Raw genomic sequence first — 22,526 nt, forward strand, 5'->3', positions numbered from 1 at the left:
TTTGTATGGCCCCAACATTTATAACCCATCCTTCTTTCATGAGTTTTTTAACCATATAAACAATATATCAGATTCCACAATTATAATTGGAGGTGACTTTAATTCAACCATTGACCCATGTATAGACAGATTAACTATGGCACACAATACACGTTACTGGCATTCAACAGATATCATTAAACTTAAAAATACATGACAGACTTTGGGCTCAGCGATGGTTGGTGCCTCAAAAACCCGAACACTAAAGAATTTTCTTTCTCCAGCGTTCTCCAGCCTACCACTCATATTCTCGCATTGACTATTTTTAACCAGCAATTCTTTTATAGCTAATATATCAGAAATAAAATATCACCCTATAATAATCAGTGACCATGCTCCAGTTTCACTTATATGGAACAAAAATCCACTACATAAAACTTTCACCTGGCGACTAAATACCTCGTTACTTACAGACCCAGAATTTGAAATCAAAAAAGAGTGGGCATCTTTCCTAGAAATAAATGATTCTCCAGAAACCACACCAACAATACTATGGGAAACTGGGAAAGCAGTACTAAGAGGCAAAATCATCTCTTACTCTTCCTGTAAGAAGAAGAAAGATACGGAAAATTAGTCTAATCTACAACATCAGGGAATTGTCAAATGAAATGATAAAAAACCCATCAGATAAAATTAAAAAATAGTTAAAAGAATGTTAATCACAGTATAATGAACTTATAAACAAAAGGACTCAAGTATTAATACAACGACTAAGATATAAACAATTTAAATCACAATAATAAATCTGGTAAATTCTTAGTTAACCAAGTAAAACATAACAAAGAAAAAAACAATTCCATCAATCAAAGATGAGACCGGACTAATCAGGCAAACATCAAATAAAATTAATCAAGTATTTGAGAAATTCAATAAAAATCTATACTCACCAGAACACGATCCAGACCCAATAGATATTCACACTTTCCTCAATAATATACACCTACCCAAACTAACTGAAGAACAAAAAAGCATATTAGAAAAGCCAATAACATCAGAAGAACTCCATAAAGCCCTCCGTAAGATGCCTAATAACAAAGCACCAGGACCAGATGGCTTTCCCGCAGAATTCTACAAGCACTTCTGGTCAATATTTGGCTCAATGTTCAGTAGAGTAATAGCAGAAATTAAACTCAATAAGAGACTACCAACATTAATACAGCTACAATATCACTCCATCTTAAACCTATAAAGATCCTACCTTACCATCCAGCTACCGTCCACTGTCACTAATTAACACAGACACAAAGCTAATAAGTAAGACATTAGCTACCAGACTGGAAACGGTTATCCCATCCCTCATACATCCTGATCAGACCGGCTTCATCAAAGGCAGACAATCAGTTACCAACACGCGAAGACTACTCAATCTGATACATCACACAACAGTCCATAAGTCAAAAACTGCAATAGTCACTTTAGATGCGGAGAAGGCTTTCAATAAGGTTAATTGGAAATTCCTTTTCACTACACTACATTAACTAGGCAAGGATGCCCACTCTCTCCTCATTTGCACCATTAGCTCATCTCCACCATTAGCAGCAGCTATACGACAATGCCCAAATCAAAAGGTATCCATAACCACACTACCGAACAAAAAATCAGCCTTTATGCAAATGATATTCTACTATTTCTACAAAACCCACTCTCCTCAATTCCTCAGACTACACAAATAATTAAAACATTCTCTAAAATCTCAGATTATTCCATTAACTGGTCTAAATCCACGTTCTACCATTTAACATGAACTTATCAGACACAGCAGTTCAGTCACTCCCTATCCCTATGTGCACTGAACACATCACATACCTGGGCATTAAAGTTTCCACCCAGCTGTCTGAGCTGCACACACTTAATTTTAGACCACTACTCACAAGCATCAACAATGATATCCAACGCTGGATGAACCTACCACTATCCTACCAATATCCAGAATCAAAATGACAATATTACCTAAATTAAACTACCTCTTCTCAATGATTCCCATCCATACCCATTCCCTCTGCAAACCAATTAAAGTACATTATTAAATGGATAAAACCAAATCAAACTGATGAAATATGGAGAGAAGTAGAACAAACATCAATTAATGAAATACAAATCTCAGACTTACCATTTATTAGCACAACAATCAATCCCCACCCTTGTTTCAAAAACCCAATTATATCTTCGACTCTGACAGCTTGGTGGAAAATTCATAAGAACACAAACACTAGACTTGCACCCACTAATTGTTCACCCATATGGCACAACCCCGACTTCCCACTACCAAAAAACCCCCCAAAACTACAAAAACGGAAAGAAAAAGGTATTACACATTTACACCACGTTCTACACAACAATAACTTGGCTATTTCTCACATCTAACCTAGAAATATAGCTTTGAGAGGAATTAGTTTTTGGAATATCTCCAACTTAGATCTATGTTAAACTCAAAAATAAAAGATTACGCAACACTAGAACTTAGCCCACCAATTTCAGAATTCCTTAATATCTCTTCTTCAGACAAAATTCTATCAAAAATATATAGACTTTTATTCAAATTAGACCAAACAGTCGCTATCCCAATAAAAATGTGAAGATATCTTAATTACCCCCAATGCTGATTTCTGGAGAAACATTATGGAAAACACATTTACCATGACTAACAATACTAACCTTCACCTTATACAATATAAAGTCATTCACAGGGTTCACTACACTAAGTAAAAGTAACATAAAATGGGACAAGGAGATTCAGAAATCTGCATACACTGCTCACTAAACACTCCAGACAATTACATACATGCTATATGGTACTGCCCACCAATCAAACACTTCTGGCAGCTTGTTATAACTCGACTAACTCCACTATTTAAACAGCCAATCTCTCCATCCCCATCACTCTGTCTGCTTAACACATGAACCACAAACCTAAACCAGGAGGAAAGCAGAGCACTTTTGGTGGTGCTAACCATCGCCAAAAAAACAATTCTCACAAACTGGAAATCAAGGGAAAAAAATCACCATCAGTCAATTGGAAAACTCACTCACAGAACACATAGAAATGGAAAAAATATCTGCATCTCTCAAAAACAGAACTCATGAACACATAAAAACCTGGTCAGCATTAAACAACCTCCTACATCAGTGACTCCATCAGTCTTTAACAGAAAACCTACACACATCCATTATAAATCTACTTTTTTTTCCTATTCCAAGGGGGGGGCACAACATACAGCACGTAGGCGTAAATGTTGACACATTATTCAAATATTTTTATAGTCTGTGTATGACCTTATTGTCATATTTTAGATAATGTTTTTTTATTTTTGCCTTATGTCTACAGTGTTATTCACGAAAACACAGATCATTTCCATCTTGGTATGGAAACTGTCCATGTTCGATTCTAGCTGTAAAAACGAATACCAGCGTATGCAGTTAGAAATGCAAATGAGAAGGAAGCACTAAGAGGAAGAATACAAGAACTGGAACACCATAAAAGTAATTTTAAAATGCAGTGTTTTTTTTTGTAAACATGAGGAATGAATATGCACGAGCCCGACCCGACGACCCAATTAAAACCCGATTTTTTTTTATTTATTAAGTAGAGCGTTAAAGCTGAGTTTTTTTTTTTTTTTTTTGGGGGGGGGGGGGGGGGGCTGTTTAAATGAGCAAAATCTGTTCAGAATGATGTTGAAGAAGACCTATTATTTAAAAAAATAAACTGTATTAAGAACAGATTTCCAAAAGATTAAAACACCAACAATGCGAAATGATCCACAAAAATGATATCTGAATGACCTTCCTCTAATCTAATATCATTTAACATGGTTTAGGAATATAAATTACTTTCTTAACAAACGAACATTTTAATATTTAGCAAATAGCCTGTGGAAAAACACAAAAAATGGCTATTCCCTGCACACTCATTAAACCAAAATAACAATAACAATAATTTATAATTAATTTATTTTTAATAACTTAATAATTATTATAATTTATAAATATATAATTATATAAGATATAAACAATATATAAGAATATAAAATACTTTCAGAACAAAAGATTTTTTATTTTATTTTAAGCATATAGCCTTATTTTATAGCCTTTATTTTAAGCGTATAGCACTCTGCACTTAACACACTCTATGAACGTGTTGTTTCTATCAACAATTAACTTGTATTAGCTCCATACCTCTGACTGTCCTTTACATTGGACCAAATTTAGCTTCAGAGGGCTCCATTTTGTTGGCTATTTAGCTACACAAAGCTCTGTAAGACAAGTGCGTAATGCGAAGTGGAGGAGCGCATGTGTGAGTTCGGGTCGAGAATCGGGTCAGACTCGGGCTGATAATCTAAACTCTACTGCTGTGGAAGCTAGAATGAAGCTCTGAGAATCATTTATTTTTATTTTTGCAAATTCTGAAGACATCGCGAATAGAAAGCCTACTGCCTGCTGACCTGCAGCGTCGGAAAGCGGAGACGCCTCTGTGTACCAGCCGTAACTATGAAATAAAACATTCAAATGTGCACAGTAACTATTAGTGAAAGGACAATTTAAACAAATAGAACATTTGTTTAAAACAATAAACTTAGGTTCCTTACTGTATTAAATCTTTTTGCAACATAGTGACAGTGCCACAATAATGAATGAAGACTTTCTAGCATGGTTAACTAATCTTGAATTCATTTCTTAAAACTGGAAAACACTCATCAATGTAACACAGCCACAAGGTTTTTTTTCCCATTTTCTCCCCAATTTACACGGCCAATTACCCAACCCACTCATTAGGACTCCCCCTATCACTAGTGATGCCCCAACACACCAGGAGGGTGAAGACTAACACATGCTTCCTCCGATACATGTGAAGTCAGCCACCGCTTCTTTTCGAGCTGCTGCTGATGCAGCATTGCCAAGCAGCATCACAGTGCGCTTGAAGGAAAGCGCAGCGGCTCGGCTCCGGTACATCAGCTCACAGATGCCCTGTGCTACAGACATCACCCTTGGAGTGATGTGGGGAGAGAGCACCATCTACCCACCCAGAGGGAGCAGAGCCAATTTTGCTCCTTCTGAGCACCGACAGCTTGATGGCAAAGCTGCATGAGTGGGGGTTCGAACCTGCGACCTCCTGAGCCACAAGGTTTTTAACTGTACCGAGGAGCTTTTTAACTATACCGCGGAGTTCAACTACTGTCGCTCGGAGCTTTTTAACTGTACCGCAGAACTCACCTACTGTCGCGCGTGTCACCTTTTTTCTCCTGGCAGTTGTTTCTCCCGGCCGTGGACGGGAACCAGTGGAACTTGTAGTTCTTTGGGCTAGAGATAACTGCTCTAGGGTGACTTTTACTTCACTTTTACTTCACTTGGTTTTCTTTCAAAGCGAGTCACAGGAGTCCAGGGTGAGTTCCCAAGCACTTCTTTCATTTATTAGCAGTTCTAAGCACTCAAACATAAACATAGCTAGCATTCAGAGAACAGAGGGGAGAGCCGTGGATGTTAACTAGCCTAACACGAGGCGGAGAGAGACGAAGCAGCAGCCACCTAACCCTAATTTGCTCCTAATCACACACTGCCGCTGCCTCTGCCAAACTGATCTAAACAAAATATAGTGCGCTTCACATACATTTTTTAAAGGCACCTGAACCCCAATCTTGTAACACAAGGATCTTTTTAACTGTATCGCGGAGCTCACTTATTGTTGCGCAGAGGTTTTTTTTTTTTTTTCCTTTTCAGAGCCACACTACGCCAGATTTCTGCTGCGGCACCGGAACGGTATCACCCCTGTATCTATAACCACATCATCCATATATCAACACTACAAGAATGTTCCTACACACACACACATGCACACAGTCACATAACACATTCAACATTTAAGACATTTAGCTATTTTTATTTACTTACTTATTTTTTTTTTATTCTGTGTGTTATTATGTTAGGGATGGATAAATGGAAAAATATAGGAAGCCATACTATAATAATTTTTATATATTTTATATATTATAACAACTTTTTTTTCTTTTTTTTCAAGGGCACAACTTCTTCTTTTGTGTTTTTTTATATCTCTCTTCTCCTATATATTGTTTTCTATTTGGTTTAACTTGTATATATACACATCGTTATGTCCTCCCTCTGCACAGTGACCTCAGTTATCAGAGGTTTGTATTAATATGAATAAAGTCTTAATGGTTCTCCGAAGAGGGGTGGCGGGCAAAAAATAAAATGTTAGGAATCAAAATCAAAAATTGTATGTTACAAATTCAAAAGAGAAAAATATATAGCAAATATATATGTTTAAATATACTTGGTTACTTTATTATCCTTTACAGTTATTATCCTTTACAGCGAACAGCTTCCAGTGCACAGCAGCAGCAGATACTTTAACAATTAAATTTCATACAAACATTCTGTTCAATGTTATATTATTCTCTGTTTCACTCCATTAAAAAGCTCACATTAGCAAGATGTGCTACATATTCATGCACAAAGTATGATAGTTACATAGTCAGTGAGCTAGTGAATGAGATAGTTACCTCTTCACTGAACTAGTGAGTTAATTAGCCAGTGAGCTAGTGAGTTAGCTAGTTACCTACTCACTACCTACCGAGAGCCATCAGACTCTTCAACTCCTCCCAGTGGAGCCAGAAGAGAGAAGACAGATGAGAAACAAGGCTCATATGTGCTTTCTTAATCACAGCCTTTTTTTTTATATGTACTGGAAAAACACCATACACATCTACACCCTGAGACTCTTTTGCCTCTTTACTGTATATACTGTTTATTTGCACTCCTGGACACTTGTCACTTTACTGTACATCCTGTACACTTGCACTCCTGGACACTCTACTGTACATCCTGTACACTTGCACTCCTGGACACTTTACTGTACATCCTGTACATTTGCACTCCGGGACACTTTACTGTACATCCTGTACTTTTGCACCCCTGGACACTACACTACGCACCTAACTTAAATATAATACTTGCACATGTTTATGTTTATGTTTAATAGTCATATCTACTAATACCTCCTATACTTAGTTTATTCTTTTACTGCACTACCTCATATCTACGACTGTTTACTTCCACACTTTCTATAGTTTTTTTGTATTTATATATTTATGTATATATTTTTTTAAGTCTCAATTTAGAATTTTATCCCTCAATAAGTGTATTGTACTACACTTATTGTTTGTTTCTACTGTGTATTGTTTTTGTTTCTACTGTGTTGTGTAATTGCTACTGGCTGCTAAATTTCCTTCGGGATCAATAAAGTATCTATCTATCTATCTATCTATCTATCTATCTATCTATCTATCTATCTATCTATCTATCTATCTATCAGTAAGCTAGTGAGTTAGCTAGTTACCTACTCAGTAAGCTAGTGAGTTAGATAATTACCTACTCAGTGAACTAGTGAGTTACCTAGTCATTGAGCTAGTGAGTTAGCTAGTTACCTACTTTGTGCATGAAAATTTAGCACGCTAATGTGAGCTTTTTAATGGAGTGAAACAGAGAATAATATAACATAATATAACATTAAACAGAACATTTGAATAAAATTTAATTGTAAACACAATCTGCTGCTGCTGCTGTGCACTGGAAGCTTTTTGCTCTCCGTGTTTGGAAGGACGCTTGAAATTAGCGGGGTGGGCGTGGTCAGTCTCAGTGGTCAGTCCAGAACCAGCTGACCAATGGAGGTTCAAGGGGAACGCCTTCTTCTAAGCCCCGCACACCTGTGAAAAGTGTGCCAAAGCTCAGAAAAAAAACTAAAGCAGAAGCAAAGGAGAGATTCCAGAAGCAAAAGTCTTTAACAGAAAAATCCAAAAAACTCCACAAAAAATTCACAAAAACACAAAAATGAAAGCAAAGACTGGCAAAATCCAAACTGAAACAAAGTAACCAAGTATAATTAAAAATACATATTTGCTATATATTATTTTTTGAATTTGCAACATACAATTTTTGCTTTTGATTCCTAACATTTTGATTGCGGATTTTATTTTTTTGTATAAAACTTTTGGCACAAACGGAGAGAGAGAGAGAGAGAGAGAGAGAGAGAGAGAGAGAGAGAGAGAAACAAATGGAGAGAGACAAAAACAAACAGAGAGATGGAGAGAGAGCAACAAAGCTCTGAGCTGGAAGTCTGAACCGGATTGTTACAGCTGGACACCGCATTAAAGTGTGTAACCACAAAAGAAATCTGCATGTTGGGTGGAGGCGGAGCAGATTACGGCAGAAGTTGGGGTCAAACTTGGATTAAAAAAAATAGTAACACGTTACTGATTCCAATTTAATAGAGTATGTTAATGATTTAATGCTGACAGCCCTAATAATTTCAAATGAACAATCACAGAAACACTGACCTGAGAATCTGCAGTTTACATTGTGAATTCTTCAGTCCAGCAGAGAGCAGCTCCACTCCTGAATCCTGCAGGTCATTGTTACTGAGGTCCAGCTCTTTCAGGGAGGAGTTTTCCAGGTTTAAAACTGATTCCAGATTTTCACACGTCTTTCTTCCTATATTACACAAAGCTAATCTGAAAATGTAAGAATAAACACAAACACAAATGATTTTACAATGTCTTCAATGTTTAAATAACACATTTTAGTGATTTCCTAAATGTAACATGTATTATGCTGTTACTTTTGTACATGCCACATTTAATATTTTTTTCTAGTGGTGTCAATTGATTAAGAAATATAATCAGATTAATCATGACAATATTTGTGATTAACTGCAATTACATTTGTTTTTCTTAAGACAAGTTTTTATAGTGGATATTTAAATGTAAATAAAAGAATGAGTGTAAGAAATGTAAAATGCAATTATTAATGGTGTCATTTAAAATACTATTATATACTTGTATTTTTGAGGGGAGATAAAGCTAACGTGGGGCGCTGGAATAAAGAATGCATGGTGAGTAGGATTGGACTCAGGAAGTGTTTGTTATTGCACACATGCTTACAATGGGGAAAAGACCTTATCAGATTTAAATGGCCTGGTGGAAATATGTAACCGCCAGTATTCAGTAATATGTACACTGTCCCTTTAAGAGCTCCTTATACTAGGTGCACAGCCCTTTTACGTGTATAGCTATGCTGAGAGCGTAGTAAACCTGAGTGTGTGCTGTGCTTTACCACAGAGAATGCTGGACCAAGCTTCTTTCTTTTATTCATTTTTTTCTGCAAGTAACAACATATATGTGGTGCTTTTAGCTCATGTTTGAACTATGTTGTATGTCTTTTTTGATGCCGACATTTTACATTTCCTATCATACATACATACATACACACATACATAAAAGTTAAAAGAAAAAAGGAAATGAGCATAAAAGAGTACAATTACTCTTTTTGTATTTAGTCTGTAGATGCAGTTTCATGACAAATTAAAGGGCATGGAAAAGTCTGAGCAGGGAGAGTTGTTTAGGGCTCCTCCCCTTTGCGAACCTGGAAAGAATATCCTGTTCAGACTAAACTTGCACATCCTTCTGTGTAATTTAGTTTCTTTAATTAATTACGGTTTTATTTGTTGTCTTGTTTGTTATTTTGGTCTGTGATAACTTGAAACACTGACCTGAGAATCTGCAGTTTACATTGTGAACTCTTCAGTCCAGCAGAGAGCAGCTCCACTCCTGAATCCTGCAGGTCGTTGTTACTGAGGTCCAGCTCTTTCAGGGAGGAGTTTTCTAGGTTTAAAACTGATTCCAGATTTTCACACGTCTTTACTCTAAGGTCACATGAAGCTAGTCTAAAAATCAAGAATAAACGAATGATTTTACAATAAACCCAAAGAAGAATACTTGAATGTATTGACAAAGAATAGAAAATAGAATTAAACTGTGAAATGTATTGTCTGTCTAAAGAGCTGGTGATCAGCATGGGCATACAGTTCACCTGGGACAGATTATAATGAGTTAAAATAGAAAAGAAAACGTTTATTAAAACAGAGAACAAGCAAGGCTTTTTGGAGTATGTGAATTTATTCTATTTTCCACTCTGGAAAAACATTACACCTTCTCCCACATATATATGTAAGAAATAAATCCAGACACTTAAAATGTATGTTCTATATGAAATTGTTATGTTGTATCTAATCATCATTTCTCCAAAGCATATTGAGATATGATTTTTTAGTCAAATCACCCAGTGCTTTAGAGTGGATCTGCAAGAGATGTGCATTTATTTAAACAAAAACATATAACTTGCCCAAAACCTTTTTCAAAGATTGTATTTAATCAGTCTAAGACAGAAACTTCATGTACTGTTAACATTAAAATGATGGTTTAACTATTATTACATACAAAGGATAATACATGCTTATATGTGACAATGTGAATAATGTGAATCTACCAGTGATTGAATGGAAACTGATTCTACACATCAGCAGTTGATTAAAAACTGTGTGAAGGCCTAAATAAAAATACTCACATGGCTCTTCTGGATATTGTAACTACTGGCAGCAGCCTCAGAAGACACTCTTCTGATGGATGATATTTACTGAGGTTAAACTCCTCCAGCTCTTCTTCTGAGTTCACCAACACAAATGCCAGAGCTGACCACTGAGCAGGAGAGAGGCTGGCCTGTTGAAGATGACGCTCACCACCTCCACTCAGGTATTTCTGCACTTCCTGCACTAGAGAATGATCATTCAGTTCATTCAGACAGTGGAACAGATTGATGGATTTCTCTGGAGATGAGTTCTCCTCAATCTTCTCCTTGATGTATTTGACTGTTTCCTCATTGCTGTGAGAGATCCTCTCTGTTGGGGTCAGCAACACTCCTAATAGAGTCTGATTAGACTCCAGTGAGAGACCCAGAAGGAAACGAAGGAACAGGTCCAGGTGTCCACTCTCACTCTGTAAGGCTCTGTCTATGGCACTGCTGAGGAAGTCAGTCTTCGTTGACTTGCTGAAAAACTTGAAGAGTTTACTGGTTTGTTGTTCAGTGGATTGTTCTTTTGGAATTTTTCTGTTGAGAAATGCATATAAAGCAGCAAGAAACTCCTGAACGCTCAGATGTACAAAGCTGAAGACCTTCCCCAGGTGCAGCTCATGTTCCTCCCTGAAGATCTGGGTACACACTCCTGAGTACACTGACACTTCTCTACAATCAATGCCACTCTCTCTTAGATCCTCCTCATAGAAGATCAGGTTTCCTTTCTCCAGCTGCTGGAACGCCAGTTTCCCCAGAGCCAGGATACTTGTTCTAGTCTGCTGAGGATCAGTTTCACTTTTCCCACTGTACTTCTGGTCCTTGTGTTTGATCTGAAAGATCAGGAAGTGTGTGAACATCTGCGTCAGGGTTTTGGGAATTTCTCCACTCTCAGCTTCACTCAGCATTCTCTCTAGAACAGTGGCTGTAATCCAGCAGAAGACTGGTATGTGGCACATGATGTAGAGGCTTCTTGAAGACCTGATGTGTGTGAAGACTTTGTTGGCCAGGTCCTGATCTCTGATCCTCTTACTGAAGTACTCCTGTTTCTGAGGGTCACTGAAACCCCGCACTTCTGTTACCTGATCAACACACTCAGGAGGGATCTGATTGGCCGCTGCTGGTCGAGAGGTGATCCAGAGGAGAGCAGAGGGAAGCAGATTCCCCTTGATGAGGTTCGTCACCAGAACATCCACTGAGGTTTGCTCTTCTATATTCACCAAGTTCTCATTGTTCTGGAAATCCAGAGTAAGTCGACACTCATCCAGACCATCAAAAATGAACATGATCATGTAGCTCTTATAATGTCTTGGTTTTAAATCTTGTGTTTCTGGGAAAAAGCTCTGAAGAAGATTCATCAGACTGAGCTTCTTCTCCTTCATCAGATTCAGCTCTCTAAACGGAAGTGGAAATATGAAGAGAACGTCCTGATTTACTTTTCCTTCAGACCAGTCCAGAATGAACTTCTGCACAGAGACTGTTTTTCCAATTCCAGCAACTCCTTTAGTCAGTACAGTTCTGATGGGTCGTTTCTGTTCTGGTAATGGTTTAAAGATGTCGTTGCATTTGATTGGTCTTTCCTGTCTTGTTTTTTTCCTGGATGCAGCTTCAATCTGTTTCACCTCATGTTTCTGATTGACATCTCCTCCATCTCCCTCTGTGATGTAGAGCTCTGTGTAGATCTCATTCAGAAGTGCTGACTTTACATGTCCCGATATTCCTTCATTAAGTATCTGATATTTATCTCTCAGCTTGGATTTGAGCTTTTGTTGACATGCTGGGGCCAATTCTGATTACAGAGGAAGAGAATAAGGAAAATGTAATTAGCTGTGATCTTCATGAAAGACCTCTGTGTAGAACAACTTTGATACAGTAGATAATTGTTAGGTTTAAGGATACATTTGATGCTGTAACACAATATCTTATAATTACAAAATCCAGTTAACTATTGCTTATTATTCTAATTTGAAAATCAGAACTCCTCTGAGGAAATAAATTAGCACTAGTTGTTCCCCATTCTCATGACTCAGAACTCTTACTGTTCTCTAGTGTGTTGGCGAGGTCTGTCTCATTCATGCTCCTCAGGATGTGCAGTGTGACCTTCAGCACCCCCTCCTTCTGATCATCCTCCACCTCTCCCTCAGAGCATGCTGGGTAATCTGGATTTAGGAGATTCTTGAATGTGTTCAGCTCGTTCTTAACTAGAGAGATAAACTTCTCCTGCAGCTCCTGATTAAGAACAAACATCAGAGAATCAGTAAAGCTGTTACAGTACAGAGAGAGAGATGATGACACTGATCTGAGGAGAAAAGAAGTTATGGATGCTCTGGTTTGTAAAAGGATTTAAACATTATGTTACTGAGTAGCATCATATAGCATCAGTATTAAAGGAGAACTCCAGTGTTAAATTGACTTTAGGTGTAGTAAAACATGATAAAAAATAAGTATTTACTTTTGTTGAATAGCACACCTCCCCTATGAACTTGGAGCCGGCTGCTACGCCAGGAGGCAGGCTATGTGTAGTCTATGTATGTATATATCTTTTATTATCAGTCCCGTGATGTTGGTGCCTGGAGCTGAAGGCTAGCGGCATGGGATGTAAACATTGGTTTTTAATAAGGTTCCGGATTCTACTAAGGAGGTGTGGAGTTACTTTGAGCTGGACAAAAGTGTAAAAAGCGATTTATCGGGGCAAAATATGTCCCAAAGTGGCGCTATTACAGAGTGCAGGGCAAAAAGCATAAAAATACTGTATCTCAGAAAGCTGTAGGAGAGCAGAGGTGTGCTATTCTTACTTTTTATCATGTTTTACTGCACAAAGAGTCAATTTTACACCAAAGTTCTCCTTTAACATTATAAGTTATAATGTTCCATAAACTGAAGGTGAATAAATTATGATTAGTATCAAAATTTTAAAGTGAAATTAAACTGAAATGTAAAGGAAATCTTGGAGAATTCCATCAAATATATGGTTTAGGACTAACCTTGAATATGTGGTCCAGTTTTTCCCTGTAACTCTTTTTCTTCTTACTGTGGATAACAAGAAAATCCACACTGTAATCCACATGAATAAATGTTCTGATCTAAAAAGCTTTTGTTTCAACTAAATATGTTATTATTAATAAAATAAAGAATATCAGAAAATCAGATTAAAGTAAAAGATAAACCTGCATTAAACCAACACTTTTCTAAATGTTTCTTAACTTTCTAATAATAAAGATTTATAAAGGTAAATAAAGATTTTGGCAATTATGTCACTCTTTATCTACAGTTTTAAGGCACAGGTAAAAAAAGGTTGCTTTGACCCACTCAGTCAATGCTTAATTTGTTCTACAATTAAGAATAATCACATATAATTAAATTATAAACAGTGTCGATCAGCAACAACATAAATTTAATTAGAAAGGAAACACCTAAAAGGTTTTCCAGCATGAATTATCATAATTAGATTAGATTAGATAATACTTTATTGTCAGATCCATGATCTGAAATTTGTTTTGCATAAAAACAGTAGCTCCGTTACAACATCATACGTTAACAACACAACATATAAGGGCACAAACAACCATTATAAAAGGGAAGAAAAAAAATGTGTTTTAAGGTGTCTTCTAATTCGTTCTGAATACATTACTGTTCTATGTATTGTACTAGAACACATTCTGCCCAATCCTGGATGTATGTACTCACCCCAGCAACTGAGATGTTAAATACATGCACAACAAAAGATTGATGGAGTTTTATTTCCTGCTATTAAAGAAGAAATAAACATCATGTTTTTAATATGTTGGAAAACTGTTTTTAGGGATATGAAACAAGCAAAATGTTTCTTTTTTTACCAGACACATAGCACTGGTGGTTTCGCCACCAGATGGTGCTAATGTGCTCTGTGTCATAAAGCTTTGAGTGGAGAATATTTTTTGTAAAGTTAGGAGAAACGATCCTGAGCTTATATAAGCTTTAGTTTACCGTCAATAATATTTTTAATTCATTAGCATTTATTAAATGATCACCGTCACGTTAAGTTATCATACAGTAAGTTCATTAATTAATTATCCCAACAGGCCTTTTAACATTACCCAACACGTCACAACTCCGCCCCGTTCAGGAGTTTTCCACCGGCTCCAGGTCAGATTAACAATACTAACATATTCCGCTACTGTCTCTATATATAGATTAGGGGTGTGTGATACATATTGTCTATGATAATATCTTAATTACTGTGTTGTTGATGTGTGAGCTGACATTATAGAGTATGTTAATTACTGGGGAAAAACAACAATCAAAACGTCTTTATTCCACGTGTTCACTAGGTGATGTTTTAGGATAGATTGCTGCACGTGTGCATTGAGGATGGCCATGCGGTGAGCTAGCTAGCATAGGCTAACTCTGAGCTCACACTGGCAGGCGACAAGTCCATCACGTTGGTACAAGTTTGTCTCGTGAGTGTGCTCGTAGTTACTTGTGCTGTCGCGCGAGCCAATCACTTTAATTCACGCTTCATTTTTCTCCAAACTGTTGACACACCGTCATTGTGCTGAAATCTTTCTCTCTGTCATGCTCTCTCTCTCACACACACACACTTAGCTGATGGCAGGTTTCTTCTTTCCAGGTTGTTGAAGTTAAAATATGGATTATATACTCTTATTTCATCCATTAAAGCACATTAAAATATTCTAATTTATACTGTCATTAGCTCCTAGTCTAGATCTAGTCTGCCAGACACAACAATTGTTGTCCTCTTCCCAAGGGAATAACAACCACTAAAAATAAATAAATAAATAACTAAATACAGATTAAACCACAGATCATTGTTTCCATTAATACAATTCATTTTAATTTGATTGATATCACTAATATAAATATAACTTTGTTTAGCAAATTTCACACTGATGCATTTGTTTACTCTAGAATATCTGGTAGGTCACATGGTTTACACACACGTGCACTGTTCGATATTTGAACTGATGAATTTAATGTTTTTGTTTGTGTCAAGGTATTAAATATTTAATATATTGTTAAGTGCAGTTTATTACAATATAGTACTTTTTTCTGAAAAAATTCTGAAAGTTATTGAGATATTGTTTTTATCAGTATCGTACACCCCTAGATATAGATATATGTGTAATTCTCCAACCTGAGGTCATATCTTCACTGCTGAAATAAGGAGGAATAATGATGGACGCGTCACTCTTCATAGAAACACAGCTGGGTTCTGCAGAAGCTCCTCTCTGGGTTTCAGTTCTGTTAACATTAAACACAGTGAAACTCCAGCATTTACACAGTGAAACTCCAACACACAGCACATCTTTAATAAAGATCAGGAACTGAAGAGCTTCACTCTCAGAACAGAACAGTAGTTTAGTGCAGTGATGTACCGAGACCCAGAGCTTCCTCCTCCACTGCTGAAATCTGGAGGTTTCATCATGGACCAATCACTCTTCATAGACACTCCACTGGGGGCTGGAGATGCTGCTCTCTTCTCCCTGTAAACAGATCTTCATGATGATCCATGATGAGAGTAAAGTGTGGAGTAATGTGTTCCTTTACTAAAACTTATTCACAGGTTCCAGACTAACTTCTTCATAACCGTCCCAGAAGCGTCCCGAAGCTTTCTGTCAGCTGCCCCAAACTGAAAAACGCTCGTCTAATAAAAATACATATTTTAATTTCTTTAACAATACTGTTGAATATATTTGTGTGTTTGTTATGATGTCACAATGTCATCACCTGATTAGATCATATTTACTATATGTATTTTACATGTATTTATATATATGTATATATATTTTATCTGTCTAGTTAATAACATGTTTTGGTAAGAGCTACACAATTACAGAATTATACTGTATTATAAACTAAAAGGTATATTTTTTATACTGAACTCTAACAGAGATACAGATCAGAACAGAATAGAATTGTGCTGGACGATATGGCCAAAATATATATCATGATATATTCCTTAATTTCGGTCGATATAATATGATATAATACGATATAATTTCGATATCGATATAAATACTTTGAAGGCCTCAGAAAACTGCTAAGAATCCCTGCAATGGAAATCTGTACACTACTGTCTGAAATTTTTATTTAAGTCTTTGAAACCTCCTTTCACAAAAACGTTATAATACTTAAGAAATAAAAAAAAAATCAAAATAAATCAATGCATCAATTTTATTTGCATATAGCAAAATAAAAACACGACATCCCTGTCAAACATAAGCCTATATAACTAACTAACTAAAAATAACTTTAAACATATTTAACAGATCAAAGCAGAAGTGTTTCAACCAGGATATAGAATACAAGAAGCCTTTATATACATAAAAGGAACATGACATCCCCGTCAAATATTCAAACCTATAGGCTTTACGAATTATAAATAACTTAGTTACAACATAAGCTATAAAAGTGCTTCAGCCAGAATATAAGAAGTATTCATATACATAAAAGGAACATTAATCCCTGTCAAATAAACAAACCTAAAGGATTCATAAAGTTAACTTAGTTAACTTAGTTACAACATAAACTATAAAAGTGCTTCAGTCAGTATAAGGAAAATATTGTATGTAGTGGAGTTATTTAAGGAGGTGGAACAGATTAGATGTATTAACGTTACTGCTGCTGGTCGGCTCCACTCTCCGGCACAATCTGCAGCAAACTGAAGTTTATCAGACCTTCTAAATTCGAACTAAATCCTCACCACTGAATTAGACCTGAATTAGAACGCTGCCCGAGCGGATCCGCGGCTGAACGCTGCCCGAGCGGACCCGCGGCTGAACGCTGCCCGAGCGGACCCGAGGCTAGGCTAGGCTCGGCTCGGCTCGGTTCCGTTCCGCTCCAGCGCGGAACATTTTAGATGCGAACTTAGCCTACCCAAGCCTTGAATCCGCTCGTCCCGGCTCCGTTTGGCTCCAGCGCGAGGCATTTTATTTGCAGAGCGGAGCGGACCAGTGCCTAGCCTAGCCAAATCTAACCTAGCCTAGCCTAGCCTATCTGGCTACGTGCCTGTGTGATTACATCATCACGCACAGACATAGCTCAGCTACGGAGACTGTGTTCAACTCTGGGGCGAGCTTACACCAGTAAAAAATGCCTGTCCGTGTAAATAATACATATCGATATACCACAAAAATGATGTCCCCATTATTGAAACATTTCTTATCGCGATAAATACAGATATCAAATTATTGTCCAGGCCTAGAATAGAACAAGTCTTTCTTCATTCCACAGCTTTAATATCAAACCCAGTCACTTCCATCTGATCTATATAAATGCAGCACATCAGGATTTCCACATTTCTAATACTAATGTAAACCCAGACAGCGTGTGGTAAAATCCGAGACGGATCCTCACAATGGATCTGGTTCAGAGTTCACTTTCACTACAGACTAATCCGATCCAGATTTTGAGCAAATCGTCACTTTTATGTTAAAAAATATGGACCATATTTTTTAACATAAATATGCAACCACCTAGCAACAGTATAATATCACTACAGCAACCACCTAATACTGTTACTGTGCCAGAAGGAAACATATTATTAATATTAACAATTAGATATTAAAGGCAGATATGTACTTTAAATACAGATTAGAAACACATTCTACTATAAGAATAACTGGCTGGTTTGTTAAGCGTTTCACTGTGTTTAAATACAGCACAGGGTTCTAACTCTGGTCCAGGAGAAACTCTGTTCTCAATATTTTAAAACTGTAAAATATGCAGATCACAGCTCCAGGATTAGAGCTGAAACCATTACAATACAAAACTACTTTACATATTAAACCCATCACTTAATTTACTCACTTTAGGACAGGAGGTCCTCCTCCACTGCTGGAGTTCTGAAGATCCATCATTTACTCTTCTTCATTCACACACAGCTGAACACTGCCGACACCGACCCCTGAGAACAGATCAGCCGTTACAATAAAACCTTTATTCTTACAATAATGACATTATCATCAGAACTGCATTAAACAAAACCTGATAAACTAACAAAACAAAACAAACAGAGAACGATAAATAACAGTGTGATTTACCCTCATTACACATTATTCTACAGATTACAGAAACATTTACTGTTATTATAATTATTATAATTTAATTATTATTAGTAATATTACTGCATTACACAACATTATAAATATACACACTGTTCTATTATTAATAATGATATTATTGTTATGTTACTGAATCAGAATAGAGAGATTATTTAAGTATAATATAAAACAGCAGGATTAAAAACACTAAGACTCCACGTGATCTTGAGCTCCGTTGCTCCCCCTGCTGGTTAAACAGCGCTACTGCATATAAACACGCCTTTATAGCAGCTCCGTGTTTTTATCTCCCCAACAGATCAAAGCCCACATTAAGCAGTAATGCGCTTTAAACAGCATAAACTACACTGTGATCAATAAATATCAATCTATATCTGCGCATTTCTCTTCAGTTTACAGCATTATTGATCTGTTACAGCTGATTGTTCTCCAGCCGGTCTGATCTAGACCAGGTCCAGGTCTGATCCAGGCCCGGTTCAGATCTCCATGCTGATCCTGGTTCTTCCAGTGGAATCGGACACTGAGCTGAGCTTAAAGAACCGGTTCTGGATCTGAGGAACCTTTAGAACCGGTTCTGACTTTAAGCTACACGGTTCTGTTCTACATTCTCTTCAGTTCTGAACTCACCGAGTGAATCCGGGCTTCTGTCCTCTTCTAATGGCGGAGACTGAACTTACTTTCACTCTCTCCTTCACCTGAGTATCACCTGTCTCTCTCTAAGGTCCGCCTCCTAACTCTCACAGCGAATAGGCGCTGGGTGGGCGGAGCTATTGTTCGTTTTTGGCTACTGTCAGCCAATCACATCACAGGGCTGAATGGAATGTTTTAATACTCATGAGTCTGAAGTTTCTCCCACACAGCAGTAAAACCCCCCAGTTTTCAGACCGGTGTTCTGCCGAGTTCTGCTACCCGTCCAAAAGTGCTCCTCCCCGCACTGCGCATGCTCTGACCCACATTTTATAACGTTTTCATGAGCTTTTCATGATGATTGTGTTTTCGATGACTGCATTAAACAGCCTGAGCTCAATGTCATTATTTATTTAAGGGTTACATAAAAGTAAATCTCAATTAAACAAATAATAAAAATAATAATAATAATAATATAACAGATGTGACTATTATTATTATTATTATTATTATTATTATTATTATTATTATTATTATTATTATTATTATTGTTGTTATATATTGGCATGTCAATTCTGATGTATATTTGTATATGTACATTTACGCCACTCAAAAAAATCAATATTTTTGGGTCCTGTGTTTTTTATTTTTTGGACTAAAAGTACTTCTTATGATGGCGGTCTTTTACGTAAAAGAATGTAACCTTATGTTTCATAGAGATTTTTGGCAGAAGTTAATATAAACTTTAGATAACCCAAACCCTCCTAGTCTGTTAGTATCATAAGCTTTTACTAAAGGACCAGATATATTCCATTAGTAAATCTAAGCGGCTAAGGGATTTTAACAGGTAAACTCAATAAATTATTGTTTATTAGCTGATCAACTGGATCTGGTGAAAAACACACAATTTTAACCAGCTATCAGAAACAATCTCATCACAGTTTACATGGTTAGCTCTGTTACCTTTCAGTTAGAAAAATCCACAGAGAGGGGGTTGGGGCTTCTCCACTCTCCTCCGCGCCGCAAAACCAGCTAGCTGATTGGCTGTTTCTCCTGAGAGGTGGGAATTTCTCCCTGAACCGGCTCCATGATTGGCGCTAAGAGATTTCCCATTTACACACAGTGCTTAATGAAGCTGGCCCCTCATATCATTAGAAATGAAATAAAAATATTTAGTTGGTTAGTGCTACGTTTGTGCAGCAAAAAATAACGTTTGTGCTGTTATCATTATTGAAATATTAAACATTTAATTTTCTTACCTGTTATGTAAATTGCACCAAAGTGGTCTCATTGGTTAGTGCTACGTTTGTGCTGGTTTGTGCAGCAAAAATTAGTGTTTGTGCTGTTATTGTTATTGAGTTATTAGATAAAAAATATTTAATGGGTGGCATTACCCAGCCTCCCAATAAAGCCCAAACCACACCAAAGTGGTCTCGTTCAGCAGTGCTGTAAAAATAAATGTTTCAGGTATTTTGGTTATTCAGCTACAGGGAAAACAATATTTATTTACAGACATCACCCAGCCCCCCTCATTCATCAGTGTTGTTAGTGCTCGTAAAAAGGAACTCAGCCCAGTTAAACGGCATTAACAGTGCAGTCTGTTAAATATATGCTTTCATATGTGCAGGAGCAATTTTTACCATGGTAAACCAGTTTTTACCATGAACAGTCATGTCACCTAAAGATATTTCTCTGTGCTTTATTATATATAAATATTATATATAATTATATTACACACATATATTAGAAATATTTTACATAAATTAACTACTGCCTTAATAAAGCAAATTCTGGAAAGAATAATGTGAACATTAACCAAAAATAAGAACTTTGATGTGGTTTTGGCATTACATATTTTTTACCTAATAACTCAATAACTAAAATTGCACAAACATTTATTCTAATAGCACAAACACATCACTAGAAAAACAACACCACTTTGATGAAATCTGGCCTTAGATGATGGGCTATGTTACATAAAAGGTAATACATTAAATAGTTTAATTTCTCAATAATGATAACAGTAAAAATAAAGTTTAATATCTCAATAACTATAACAGCACAAATGCTATTTTTTTGCTGCACAAACCAGCACAAACGTTGCACTAATCAATGGAAATATTTTTATTCCATTTCTGATTATATGAGGGGCCAGCTTCACAGCTATTCAATATTTTTCTCCTAATAACTCAATAACAATAACAGCACAAACACTAATTTTTGCTGCACAAACCAGCACAAACGTAGCACTAACCAATGAGACCACTTTGGTACAACTTGGCTACAGATGAGGGGCTGTGTTACATAACAGGGAAGACCTATTATGTTAAATATTTCAATAACGATAACAGTAAATATAATGTTTAATATCTCAATAATTATAACAGCACAAACGCTATTTTTTGCTGCACAAACCAGCACAAACGTAGCACTAACCAATGGAAATATTTTTATTTCATTTCTAATGATAAATCCACAAATCCACCTGTTTCTGATATCCCTTTTTTGTTTTCTGAATTATTGTGCTATTTGATGGCTTTATTATTTAATAATGACCAGGTAGATAGTATTGGTTTGTAGTATAGGCTGTGTGATTCCGCTGAGGAAGTGTTGGTTGGATTACTGTTAATTTTCCTCTGTTCAGGAAATTTATTTTATGTTTTTGTGTTGGTTAATGTTACGGAGGGAGATGTTTATATTTTTCTTTGTTGCCTTCCCTTTTCCAAGCTACCTCACTCTTGCGCTCTCCTTCACTCTTTCTATCAGTCCTGCAGGTTACCAGTGAGAGGGAGGAGCTGATTAATTGATCCTGGTCCTGCGTCACAATAAAGCGCTGGCCGATGTGGAGTGCAGGGCGACACCCGACCCATTCAACCAGCAGACCAAACCACCTGTCTTACTATTCTTATTGTTTGTGCTGTTGTGAGTAAAAACGGAGCTGTTTAGATAACTAAAACATGTTATTTAACTTTGTTATAATACTTCTGTAAATACACTTCAAATAATACTAAAAGCCAAGGTAGCACTGTAGGGGATAAGGCCTGTTTCTTTGGGAGGGGGTTTCTTTTCTCCTGTGTTTTGTTAGTTAGGGAGGGAGGGAAGATTTATGTATTTTTATTTCCTTTTTTTTTGTTAGGTAAGTTAGCTCTAAATTTCTAAGTTAGTTTTGTTTGTTTGTTATTTTAGGCATTTCTTATCCCTGACGTAAATGCTACTGATTATTATAAATAAATCATTTTGGCTTGTATCTCTGTGGTTGGTATCATCTTTGGTCTGGGCTAAAAATGCGTGAGCGGGTGTCGTCTTAGCATATGTTACTGGTTTGGCTTTTCAGGCCGTAACAGTTAAGCAGCCAGGGTAGAATTTATACTGTTACATTGTTACTGG

General features: G+C 36.7%; 3 protein-coding genes across 3 annotated transcripts in view; 2 read left to right on the top strand and 1 right to left on the bottom strand.

Annotated features, from left to right (window-relative positions):
* Nucleotides 1-14,869, bottom strand: part of LOC111190613 (NLR family CARD domain-containing protein 3-like) — a 58,126-nt gene extending 43,257 nt beyond the window's left edge. Inside the window, exons 1-6 of the mRNA XM_049478437.1 lie at nt 14,838-14,869; nt 13,437-13,506; nt 12,492-12,681; nt 10,450-12,241; nt 9,596-9,769; nt 8,385-8,558 (exon numbers count right to left, since the gene is read on the bottom strand). Coding sequence (XP_049334394.1) covers nt 8,385-8,558; nt 9,596-9,769; nt 10,450-12,241; nt 12,492-12,681; nt 13,437-13,506; nt 14,838-14,869 — 2,432 coding nt within the window. The remainder of the gene's footprint in view (nt 1-8,384; nt 8,559-9,595; nt 9,770-10,449; nt 12,242-12,491; nt 12,682-13,436; nt 13,507-14,837) is intronic.
* LOC103028529 (NACHT, LRR and PYD domains-containing protein 3) overlaps nt 1-22,526 on the top strand; it is a 383,714-nt gene that overhangs the window by 184,094 nt on the left and 177,094 nt on the right. The window lies entirely within an intron of this gene.
* The window catches only part of LOC125801133 (zinc finger protein 658B-like), a 171,781-nt gene that overhangs the window by 126,114 nt on the left and 23,141 nt on the right, over nt 1-22,526 (top strand). The gene's annotated exons all lie outside the window — the stretch shown is intronic.

This window comes from Astyanax mexicanus, chromosome 4, assembly GCF_023375975.1.
Source record: "Astyanax mexicanus isolate ESR-SI-001 chromosome 4, AstMex3_surface, whole genome shotgun sequence".
In the NCBI taxonomy this organism is placed as follows: domain Eukaryota; kingdom Metazoa; phylum Chordata; class Actinopteri; order Characiformes; family Acestrorhamphidae; genus Astyanax; species Astyanax mexicanus.